At 49.2% G+C, this 12,661-nt stretch overlaps 1 protein-coding gene across 1 annotated transcript in view; it reads left to right on the top strand.

Moving 5' to 3' along the window:
• ndst1a (N-deacetylase/N-sulfotransferase (heparan glucosaminyl) 1a) overlaps window positions 1-12,661 on the top strand; it is a 38,866-nt gene that overhangs the window by 17,965 nt on the left and 8,240 nt on the right. The window contains exons 2-3 of the mRNA XM_071905872.2: window positions 9,887-10,909; window positions 12,022-12,504. Of these exons, the coding sequence (XP_071761973.1) occupies window positions 10,364-10,909; window positions 12,022-12,504 (1,029 nt within the window). The 5' untranslated portion in view covers window positions 9,887-10,363. The remainder of the gene's footprint in view (window positions 1-9,886; window positions 10,910-12,021; window positions 12,505-12,661) is intronic.

Genomic DNA, 12,661 nt, shown 5'->3' with positions numbered 1-12,661 from the left:
TAGAGCCTCATATCCTGAGGCTAGGGTGTATTGATCTTGTGGACTGATTGGAAGTTTCCCCTTCAGGAGACGGAGATGGCTGGGTGAGGGGGGGTTGGGGGATTGTATTGGCCAGGGTGAGGGAGCGGGCCTTCATTGCTAGATCAGCTTTCTACTTCCTAACCGCCCCCCCCCACCCCCACCCCCTTCCGTCACCACACCTGTTCCAGCCAGCGGGAGGAAAAACACGGCGCCAATCTGTGTGTGGGAGTGTGTATCTGTGTGTCGTGTGCGTGAATGGAGTGGCGGCTGTGTGTGTGTGTGTGTGTGTGTGTGTGAGTGTGTACATTCATGTGTGCATGCCCAAGAGAGAAAATGGCTGAGAGGCGTATCAAATGAGAAATGTGTTACATAGGGTTTATGGTGACGGTGTGTGCCTGAACCGCGCTGACTTTGGCAGCTGCTGGCACGTTATGGATGGGTAGCAGGAAGACACATTCTACATTTTACATGGCTAGCACACTGCCTGACAGTCTGCTTTTTGCATTGGGGTTTTCTACCCATAGCCTACCATCCACGCGCGTACGCTCAGTCACACATAAACGTGCACACATGGACACACATGTACACGCAGACACATATACGCACCATTAAACTGTCAAGCTGTGTGTGTGTGTGTATACGGTGCTGCACAGTGGCATTTAATCCATAACTGTGACAGGCTTTCCTTGAACTGACAGGGAAAAAGCATAGCTGCCTTCCCACATAAAAACACATGCACATCTCTCTCTCTCTCTCTCTCTCTCTCTCTCTCTCTCTCTCTCTCTCTCTCTCTCTCTCTCTCTCTCTCTCTCTCTCTCTCTCTCTCTCTCTCTCTGCCTCTCTCTCTCTCTCTCTCTCTCTGAAAAAATAATTTTAAAAGTTGTTCAAATTTCAAAAATGTTGTGTTCCAGTTACACCATGCATGCATCACTGTGGAGGCTTGTCCCTGTGCCCTGGCTCCAGCAGCCCCCTTCTGTAAACCAATCTCCCTGTGTGTGTGTGTGTGTGTGTGTGTGTGTGTGTGGTGTCACGGTAGGATACACAGCAGCTGTAGCGAGAGCAGTGAAGGGGGGAAATGGGGAGAGCCAGCGTAGTAGACAGAGCCCAGATAGACCTGTCAACTCCGTGACACCCACGCATGCCTCACCTGCTGGTCCAGGATGAGCGGAGGGGAAGGGAAAGGAAGTTGGCCGGGGAACAGGCAGAGCGCCGGAGCCAGAGGGTTTTGCGATTGGAAGAGTCCGGGACGGTGGCAGGGTTTACACTAGAGCCGAGGAAGGGATAACGGTGAGCCGTGGCGGAGCTGTGTTTGAGTCGGGGAACACGGGGAGACTGGAGGGGAGAGGGGGGGGGGCGGGGGTTGGCAATCCTGGGGGCTGGGGAGATCAAGGAACAAGGCTTTGGCCGGGGATGGAGTTGGAGCCGAGGCCGGCCGCGAGACAGAGGAGGACGCTGTAGCACATGGGAGCACAGATCGCAATGCAGTTGGCCCGCCACATCGGAAAAGCGGGGAGCGCAGAGCAGCCTGGGAGCGGGGCTGTGTGTTGTGGTGGAGAGAAATTAGGCCGGCTGATTTTTAGACCGCGACCGAGGCTAGGTGTACGGGAGGGAAGGCACTGGGACTGGGACTTCAAAAACCGTAGGATCTATAATAGGATTCATGACTAGAGCTAGATTTGGGAGTGTAATTAGTGTCATTGTAATAGGCCAATCACGAGGATGGAGTATTTTTCACACAGTTGGGATTTTCAGGAGTTTAGTGAATAAAATTAACATGATGAGGGCGCGTGTCAAGTGTGCTCTGTTTGTTTATGCAAAACATATACGGCCCTCTAGACAAATTACCACTTCCATCCATCCATTTATCTGTTGTTGTTGATTATGCTTTGAAAGCAGGCTGATGATTTTGAATGCGTTTTCATGCAGGAGGAAAAATCCTATCTGTTTGATCTCGCAGGCAAAAATATGGGCAGCACAACAGAATCTCATCTCCTCTTGTGTCAGCTATTCTGCCTTGCCGTGATATTCCCATGGGAACGCATTTCTGCTGCGCGAATCACAGTCGGATCAGTGCGGGCCGTTTCTTATCTGGACATGAAAGAAGGGGAGATGGAAGAGAGAGGGAGAAAGGGAAAGAGGAGGGGAGAGGCGAGGCTCCCGAGGGGGTGATAATACTCTGGTACCTGAACTTCACTGGGCGGCCTCTTAAATCCAGCTCATCATCATTTCATGAGCAGGTATTGTACTTCTGCCTATTGCAGTCTGAGATACATCATCTGGTCTGCTGTTCTCCCTCCGCCTGTCCCAGATTGATTGAGTAGATTGGACAGCCATATTGTTTATGTGAGTGCCGCAGCCCGTGTTACAGCTTGCCTGGGGATTTCATTATGATTATTACAGCCATTTTTTTTATTCATTTGAGGTCATCAAGAACATTGTTGTCGTTTTTGATAGTATCTTTGGTTCAGTTCAGGTCAGCAAATCTGTTATTGCTGTTCTGCTGCAGGCATAAAGGCCGTAATAAAACTGCCGTGCTTTGGTCAGAGGTTCTGTGGAGCTCCAGATAAGTTTTCTCAGTTGAACAGGCAGTTCATTTGATCGGCCGACCCTGCAGCGTGAAACCACAACTGAAAACGACTGTTATCTCCGGTTGCCCCTTCCACCCCCCACCCCCCACACACACACACATATGACTCTTACCCATAATGCGGTATGACTTTCACTTCTGAGTGATGCCTATTGTCTGTATAAGGAGAGACCCATTACGAATGCTCTGTCCCAGTGGAGACATTGTGCTGCCCGCCATGCTCCCTTGTCCTTCAGTGGCGTCCTGAGATGACAGTAGATAAACAATGGGAACAAACAGTCACTCCCACCAGCATTGATCTGGGTCTCTCTCCCCTCCCTGCCCTCACCAACAGCACCACATTGATTCCACCTACACTCAATTTATATGAAAGCCCCCCCTTATCCCCCTTTTCTACCAGGACTGACAAAAATGATAAATGACCACCATCCCTCCGCCGCCCCCCCCCCCCCCCTCTGCCACCACCTCCCTTTGCCTTCCATTGGCTGTCCGAGGGACTACAAGCCTATTTCTTCCCTCAGAAATCCAATAGAGTCAACTACCCTTTCTCGGAAGTGTGTCTGCATGTACGTAATTTCGGCAGTGGGGGCGTGTGTGTGTGTGTGTGTGTGTGTGATGGTGGAAGTGCGGGAGGGGTGTTATTCATTGCCCGAGGTCCTTCCTTTAATTTCCACACATAAACATGTCAATGGCGTTATTCCAGCACTGCAGGGCATCCATATGCATGACGTCGAACCATCCGCAAAAAAAGAATATTATGTATTTTTCACAGCACACACCATAGGACCCGCCCTCCTGTGGCTGCTGGCTAATAGTCTGTGCTGTCACTCAAAGATTAAACAGAGAGAGAACCATATGGAAAGCCTCCAAAGAGGGGTCATTTATTTCCCCTTCTCATTGGCTTAATCAGTCCATTCTCTGATTGTTGTGTATCTGATTAATCTATCTGCCATGTAATCAGATTCATCAGATTGCAATTAATCTAGACATGACACCTTCGCTCCGCGCTGGATCTGTTGTCATTTGTGAGTGATAATGGCTTGGCTGTCCCTTCTAATGGGGCTGCAGCTTTAGCAACACATGTGCTCCAGTATTTTCCGTAATCCACCATTTATCTTTTCTCTGTGCCACTCCGGCCAGTTCAGCCCTTGACTCCCCCTACTGCTAATGTAGCTCGGTAGTATACAAATAATCTATTCCATTTACTCATCTACTGGTCCTTTATTGCACAGAACCTGTGTCCCCATGTCTGTAAATGGAGCACTAAGTGTCTATAAATAGACATACTGTAGTAGCAAGCTGCTGGTGGTTATCACCAGAAGGAGATGTGTGGTGTGTATATGTGCGACAGTGTGTGTGTGTGTGTGTGTGTGTGTGTGGTGCTTTTAAGTGCCGTGCGTTGGTGATGCAGGCCATTGATGAAGGTGCTGGTTCCTCTCTCTCCTCTCTGCTGCCCAGGGGGGTAATCCCACTGAGGAAAGTCTCCATTTCACATCTCGGCTCCACCGTTCCCTAATGACTCTCCGTACCTCGCCTCCATCCTGCCGCGGTTTTCCCATGGCGCGCGCGGCTCATCCGCGCTGCTTCTCCTACTGTGAGGTAATCCATTTCACACTTCTGCCGCTCTCAGATCCCGCTGTCCCCACAGTTCCTGCTGGAGATCCCAGATCTGAAGAAGACTGGAGGTGTGGGAGCCTATCTGAGAGAAAGAAAGGCGGCGAGAGCCATGTATATTTTATCCTCTATCCTCCGTGTTTTTATCCATCTTGGTCCTAATCGCCCCCACATAATATGAATGTGTAATCATGCCATTATGCCTGTGCCTGTTCAGTTTATCCTCATGGAGGATGATATCTGTGTTGATGGGATCTGACATGATCCTTCTAATGGAAGTCTGAGGGTGGAATCTAGCTCTATCTAGCACTGAATATGCAGGTACAGAAATGGACCAATTCTCTCTCAGTAATTTTCATTGAACACATTGCTGTCTTCCCATTCTGTTCATAATTGCTCTTAGGAAAAGATTGCACTCTCTTCTCTGGACTTGAAGATGAGTCTTTGTCTCTCTGTCCCATTACCGCGTCAACGAATAACATTGCAATCATTTCAATTACGACAGCGCGGGGATCAGGGTCTTCAAGTGCGGCCCTGAGATGTAATTGGAGGGGCATGGGCGAATTGAGGGAAGGCATTTTTCCTCTGTGAAATTGCCTCAGTCTTGGGGACAGTAAATTGAGGTGCTGAAAAATGATGTGATAATTCAGCCGCATGGTTTGGCGGGGGGAAATGGTCTGAAAGTCACTTTCTGGAGAATTAGAAGGCAAAACTACATTTCCTCCCCGAGTCGTCTGTCCTTCACACAGAGGCATGAAATGAATTGATGAGACTGAGAGAGAGGAAGTGTCGGCGTAAATGTTTGCGGTGCGGCTAAAATGAAGCTGCCTGCCTGTGCATTCAGATTGGCTGTAGGGTGAGAGGAGGAAGCTGGAGAGAGGAAGCGGCGCCGCGTTCCGCGCTATTTCACGGCCTAAGCCTTTAATCGTACCAGCCACAATGGATGCATGAAATGGAATTTGAATTTCAGATTGATTGATTCTATATTGATGAATGCCAAGGCAGGCTTAAGGAAAAACCTGCGTCTGTGGCTTTTAAACGTAACCTGTCTAAGAAGGCGAGTCCTTGCTCCTCTCATGCGCTTGTTTGTTCCTCTTTAGATGTGCTTCAAAAAGCTGGAATTTTCATATTTCTTTTGAAGTTTAATCTCCAGCAAGAAAAAAAAGGGGTAGGAGGATGAATGCAAATGGAGAAATTTGCTTTAGCTTTGCTCCTCGCTGCTCATTGCATGATAGGGAATTATAACACAATGGTTGTGTAGTCTTCAGTGGTCACAACAGCTCTCAAACTGCAGAGTTTGTTCTGTATTTAGGTGAAGGAATCCAAGGGAGTAACACATCAGTGGGTTAAGAATCCATCTCCAAACAAACTAGGAGTAATGACACGTTTGTAATATTTTCACCTTTTCTCCAACATAACGTTTGGCCTTCATCCTCATCTCTATTGTCTCTCGTCTCGTTAATCCCTTCAAGGCACCCCGCATAGTCACAGAGCTGGCATAAGCACATTTGGTACTGTTTGCAGTGTTGAGATTAACAGGATTACAGATTAGGGATTACATTGGCCGTGACCTGACCCATCTCACCTTGACCCCTGCCCTGGACAATTCAGACGGACACACCAAAATCATTTTGTCCACTCTCGTTGAGGCCTGCAAGTTGACACAAATTAGGCACAATAACTGTTGTTGTCAGGAATAAATACAAGCAGAACGGATGCGGTTTGTATTGAGAGAGTTTGGTTTGTGGATCTTCTAATGAGCGTCTCGGGTCAGACACTCTCTCCTGTGATCCAGTCACTTTGGTACATGCACATCAATGCACTGTAAGACAAAGGGCTAACAGTAACGACAACAGTAGCCTTTTGAGGCCTGTCCTATTGACCGCCACCCTCCATACCCTTCCTACTCCACAGTTTCCAGGCAGTGGCCTCTGAACACAACGTAACATTGGCGTTTCCATGGAGAATGTGTGGTTGCCAAGGCACTTGGAGATTGAACACAGAGGGTCATCATTTATGTCTGTCAGTCAGCGCCGAGGGGATGGATCGGGGGAGAGGGGTAGCTGGGGAGAAGGGGCTCTGTTGGGTCCTGCAGGGTTGGGAGGCCCACCTCCTTAAAAGTTTATTTGCAGAAGGGATCACCTCTGGCTAGTCCGGCCCTGGTTGTTAGTGTTAATGTAGTGACTCCCCTCACAAATCCCTGGAACACTTAGTCTTATTCACACTTTAAACACAGAGAGAAATCCAACAGCTTTGTCGGAGGGAGACGGCGAGAGGGATGGAGGGAGGGAGGGAGGCAGTGAGAGAAAAGAGGGGACAGGACGTGTGAGGCTGCATATGGCCAACCTTAGCGTTGTTTATCCAGAGAGTTTTTACAGCTGAGGTCCAGGCTTCTCTCTCTCTCTCTCGCGCGCGCGCGCTCTCCCGCTCTCTCTCTCTCTCTCTCTCTCTCTCTCTCCCTCTCCCTTCCTCATCTTCGCTCATTAATCTAGCCGTGTGGTTCTGGCCTGCTTCCCATGATGTAGAGGGAGCAGGTTTGAGTGACCACCCACCCTGAGGAAAAACATTACTCTGTCCTCTCCGCCGTCACCTGCCATTGTTTATACCGCCACTTCATTCTGTCACCATCATTCAGCTGCTATTAAATAATGAGGGAAATATGTTAATTGATGTTTTCAAAGACTTGAGATTGATTGTCGCCTTAGGGGTGATTTTCTTGCTCATTTCTCCCACCAATCTGTGTCTTTTTTTTTTCTTCCTATTTTACTCACATGCTTTGGTACTTGATCTTGTTCTTTCCTCTTCTTTCTTCTCCCTTTCCCGCTCATACTCTTTTCTCCCTTTGCTGCTTCTTTTCTTCTTCTCGTTTGTCCTCCGTTTAGGAAGGCTTTCCAGTCCACGTGTGCAATTACAGAGCTCATATTCAGTCTGAGCTCTTTCCATCACTGAGAATGAAAAGGTTGGCTATCAAATACGCATTAGTCTCCATCTGCCTCTCCCTTATGCATGAGTAAAGACACTGACTCTCTTTGGCAGACTGCAAGACTCTGGTGTGCACCTTTTGGCTGCTCTTTACCTTACTGATATGTCTGCTGGCTATACCTCCCATCAGCTTCCTCTAAACATGAAATATTCATGTCCCCTTTCTTCTTCCTGCTCCGCACTTTTGCATTTATTTTATTATTTTGGAGAAAGGGGGAAGGGGGCTTTGGCAGTTGTATCTTGGCTTCCTCGAAGGTATGCACGGGGGGGGGGGGGGGGGGAAGTAGAGGGCATGTTTGGCGAGAACAGCGTGCAGAGATTTGAGATCCATTAGCCATTGTTCTATTCAGCGCTAATACAATTCTGTAGTACATACTCTCATCTCCATTATAGTCTAATGTAATGTACTCTCTATCTGGCTTGCCTGATCTCACTACTGTAGCCTCAAACTCAAGGCCTTGAGCTCTTCTTTGTGGGCTGCACTTTTGTGTATCGCTCCTTTTCTCCCCCTTTCCCTTTACTTTTCCCTCTCTGCTCCCTCCTTTGATTGTAGCTTGATTGTAGCTCTTTGTAACACAGTCTGAAGGTCAACATTGGGGGGCGGTCATCGCTGCTGAGAGTTGGGCAAGACCTGAGATTGCGCGTGCCCCAACTCTGTTTGTGTTGCCTCACCGTTTAATCTGCTCCCAAGCCCTGTCATCAGTGTCATTAGAGCCATGGCAGAGCCTTTGTCTCCCCGCAGACCTTGGCTGAAGATAACACAGGTCTTTATTCTGATTAATCATCAACAGAAAATTACTTTGAAATAACTTTTCTTCTTTGAGAGAGGATTTGGCGTTGAGAAACCTCATCGCTGCAGGTCCCTCGGGTCATTCCCCCGAAGCAGCGACACAAACCCGACGCCTGAGAGGCTTCTGTGTCGTGTTAAAAGTTGCCTCTCTGAGAAAGTCATCCCCTCCCCTCTGCTCCGTTTCACTCTCATCAGCAGCACATTGCGTTGTCTCTTCCTGTGGCTAATCGCGCTTTGATATGCCGTGGCACGGACCCTGGCTCCTTCAGAAGTGAACAAACAAGGTATGGGGGATCTTCAAGCGGCCAGGGCTGTGGGTTTTTGTCTGTTCCGCTGCGATACATTCTCTGAACGCCCACTGCTTTTTCACGCCCGCTCTTTACATTAGAATCTGCCTCCCTGTGAAGAGGAAACTTGGACGCGGCTCAGAGAAACAGAAGTGTGATTTCTTCTGCTGCGCTCACAGGAAGATTTGGGCATCGTTTTTAACCCGAGCTGGAAGGCTAGAGAGAGAGCTGCTCCACTAGAATGTTGACCTTGATTACGTTAAAAGGAAACTATACGACCAGGGTTTTTCCACCATGTAATGCTGTGCGTATATCAAATGATATATTAAATGATATGAGGATTTTCTCTATGGAATACTGTTAGAAATAATGCATGGAATGATGTGAGGCTTTTCTCCTATCAGGCCTTGGCTGTCAAAAATCAATAACTCATTAAATGTAATATGTGTCAGATGGCTGATAGCCGCCCATGGGATGCACAATATCAAGCTTAGTGTGGTCACTGTTGTATTTTTTAACTCTTTTATTCACCACTTTAATTAAACCTTGTTTTATGGTCTTACTAATAAACCCTTCAGCATTATCAAATCCATTTTATGTGTATTTGATGAGTCTTGATGGATCTAGCGGTCATTATTGAATGTCTTTGGGTTAAGAGGGCTGTGACTCTTCTCTAATGTGGTATCTAGGGTTTTATAAACCTGCACCTCAACTGCTCTCCCTCATAATGGACAGAGCATTTCCATGCAAAGGTAGTGCTGCTCTGCCTGATTTCTCTGCCAAGGCTCTAAATGGAGAAATGATGTTTTTCTGAGTGACTAGCTCGCACCATTCTCATACCACGTCTTGTACTTTTCCCACTTGATGTAATCAGATATTCAGCACCTTTGCCAACTGTGGTGTCTTTGTCAGAAGGTCTGCTAAGAGCCAATTGGAGATTGACTAAGGGTTTGCTATACTACAATTGGTTTGCGTCTGCCGGACGTATGGAAATGTGCATTCAGTGTGATAGGTCCCAGTGTAAGGATCCTATTGTTGCCGGGTCTGTCTGTTGCCATCATCCACTCCTCTGCTCTTGGATCACTTCCTCTCTGTCAGCTTGTTTTTCTTCTTTCTCCTGTACTCAATTTTGGTCTTGATACTCTGAGGATTTGAGGGAAATAGAAGGCGAGTGTCCCCGCGGGTGATGGCTTCACTTTACATGCAGTCGTGCCGTCCTACTGGACTGAATCGGGGAATTGGCTCGCCTCGGGGCTTTGTTGTCACTCACATTCTGCCTATTGATTGCGTGGCGGCTGCGTGAGTGTGTGTGTTTGTGTACATGGGGGTTAGGTGTGTGTGTGTGTGTGTGTGTGTGTGTGTGGGGAGGAATTGGCAGCTCTGACAGTGTGTGTAGGTGAATGCAAGGACTACTTTCGAATGAACTTTTGAAGTGTTGGCACCAGTAATACACACACATCTCCCACACACCACTAAACCCCACACAATAAAAACATGTGTCATTGTGGCTTGTTCTATAGGAGTGGATACTGTTTTTCTCTCTTTGTTTACATTTTATTCATTCATTTTTCATGTGTTTTTTTGTTTTTCCTACTGTCTTTCCAGGTCAGCAGATTCTGTCCGGGGGGAATGGTGCTGCTGAGATGACCTGTGTGACCTCACTTTCCCCTAGAGATCATCCTCCAATCAAGAGAGTGGAGCAGAACCTAGCTGGGACGTGGTTGGCAGGTTCACATGATGGCCAGGTGATGGGGTCGTCCAACACCTTTCTCCACCAGTGACTTGGCCCGCCACCCCTCCCTCTGAGGCATTAAGTGTGTACCAGTGGTCCAAGGCCCCCTACTTCTCTGCCATGGTGACATAAGCAGTGCTACAATATGAGGGAGAGCCAACGTGAGACCGTCTCATTTCTTTCTCCAGTAGCTGCTGCTGCTGCTGCTACCTTGACCCGCTGTGCGTTTAGCTCAATAACAAGACTGACTTTGTTGTGAATTACTCCTGCTCGCCTTTTTCTACCCAAAACCAAGAGAGACTGTTCCCAGGGCGTGTTGCTGGGCCGGTGGGGCGGTGCGGCGTGAGACGATGCTGGGATGCGTGACACGCGTCCGTCGGCTGGTCCGTCTCCTCCCCCTGCAGACCTCCCTCCTCCTGCTCTTCCTCTTCTGCGCCGTCAGCGTCTTCGTCTCCGCCTACTTCCTCTATGGCGCCAAGCGGGAGCTGGAGCCCTCGGGAGGGGGCATCTCCGGGGCCGAGGGCGCGTCCGCCGACTCCGATGACCCCCGGGTGACTCCGTCCCGGCTGCTCCCTTTGCGGAGCGTGTCGGGCGGGCCCGGGGTGGATCCGGGAGGGGCCAGGACAGACCCCGTGGTTCTGGTGTTCGTGGAGAGCCAGTATTCTCAGCTGGGCCAGGAGATCGTGGCCATCTTGGAATCCGGTCGGTTCCGGTACCGGACTGAGATCTCTCCCGGCAAAGGGGACATGCCCACATTAACGGACAAAGAGAGAGGACGTTTCACGCTGGTGATTTACGAGAACATTCTGAAGTACGTCAATTTGGACGCGTGGAACCGAGAGCTGCTGGACAAATATTGTGTGGAATACGGAGTAGGCATCATCGGCTTCTTCAAGGTTAGGACAACACAACACTCTCCCTCCCTCCCTCCCTCCCTCCATCCCCCCTCCTCTCATTCCTCTCACTCACACCTTCTGCCCTGTCCATCTGGCTCCATCGTCTCTAAGGAGATAGGATTCACAGGGTTGGAAAGACCTGCCTGGTTCAATATCACTCGGTCCCACTGCACTCTTTCCCTCATGTTCTGTCTCTCTCTCTCTTATTTTTCTTTCTTTTGCAATCTGGCCTCTTCCCCTTTTTGCCCCAGTCTCTCCTTTTCTCTTTCTCTTTTTCTTTGGTATTAGCTCTTCCTCAGACTCTTTCCCTCTCTCTCTCTCTCTCTCTTTCTCTCCCTCTCTCCCAGTAATCCCTAGCTGAGCCTGTTTGCCGAAGGCCAGTTTTCAGGTCTTATGGTTTTAATCACCATCTCCGAGCCACGGAAAGAATATAGAAAGAGATGTGGAGGCATGGAGGTGTGTAGCAGCGGTGTAGGTGAAGGTTAGGACGACCGGGTGGGATTTACTGTCTTTCGGGGGACGAGGGAGAGGAGAGAGGGAGTGCATCTCAATGACACGGACACACAGCAGTCGTCTGCTATCTGCACCAATGTGTTTGCAAATCACAGTGGACAAAGATTTTAAATCAGAAGCCATCGTGCGGACACCACAGAGCGCGAGTGTGAGAACTTAATAATGCTGTTTTTTCTCATACACCCACACAGCCGTGGTGGTGAAATATTGAGGAAGGCTTCCGCAGAAGTGCAAGGGAAGGGAGGACTTGTGTATCCGTGGCAGTAGAGATGTGAGAGAATTGGAGAGCGACAATTTTGGGAGGGGAAATTCAGATATGAATAATCACTGAATCCTCAGTCTTTGAATCTCCGTAGAGGACACAGCGGGAGGTTATTCATTTTGACTGAAAACTCCGAAGCATAGTAGATTGAGCATAGCAGGTAGAAGCTGCCTCATGCCTTCACGTTTGAGTAGGCCTGACATTCCTTATTTCACACATGATCGGAGAAATTGGGGAATTATATCCAATACACTTCTGTCTTCATCAGTCCGATGTTCAATGAATCTACCTTGTGATTTTTATTTTCTCCCTCTGTCTCTCTCTCTCTGTCAATCAGGCCAATGAGAACAGCCTGCTAAGTGCGCAGCTGAAAGGCTTCCCCCTCTTCCTCCACTCCAACTTGGGTCTGAAGGACTGCTCTGTCAACCCCAAGTCCCCCCTCCTTTTCATCACTCGCTCGGGGCAGCCCTTGCCAGGCCCGCTCCCCGGGGACGACTGGACCGTCTTCCAGTCCAACCACTCCACGTACGAGCCCGTGCTGCTGGCCAAGACGCAGTCCGCCGAGAGCGTGGCGTCGATGGGGCAGAACGCCGCCCTGCTCCCGTCGGTGGTGCAGGACCTGGGGCTCCATGACGGCATCCAGAGGGTCCTGTTTGGCAACAACCTGGTCTTCTGGCTGCACAAGCTGGTGTTTGTGGACGCCGTGGCCTTTCTGACGGGGAAGAGGCTCTCGTTGTCCCTGGAGCGCCACGTCCTGGTGGATATAGATGACATCTTCGTGGGCAAAGAGGGCACCCGCATGAAGGTGCCGGACGTAAAGGTCAGTTTGTATCCAAGCCTGGATCTGCATACTTGTGTGTGTGTGTGTGTGCGTGTGTGTGTGTGTGTATGTGAAAGAAAATTATTTATTCGAATAGAAACCAAGCCCTCCTGTGTATTCCTCAACCACTGCTAGGCTTCAAAATGCATTCCTGTGC

This window comes from Centroberyx gerrardi, chromosome 16 (assembly GCF_048128805.1).
Source record: "Centroberyx gerrardi isolate f3 chromosome 16, fCenGer3.hap1.cur.20231027, whole genome shotgun sequence".
NCBI classification, from domain to species: Eukaryota; Metazoa; Chordata; class Actinopteri; order Beryciformes; family Berycidae; genus Centroberyx; species Centroberyx gerrardi.
The sequence above is the reverse complement of the archived record's forward strand: the minus strand, read 5'-3'. Positions and strand labels throughout refer to the sequence as shown.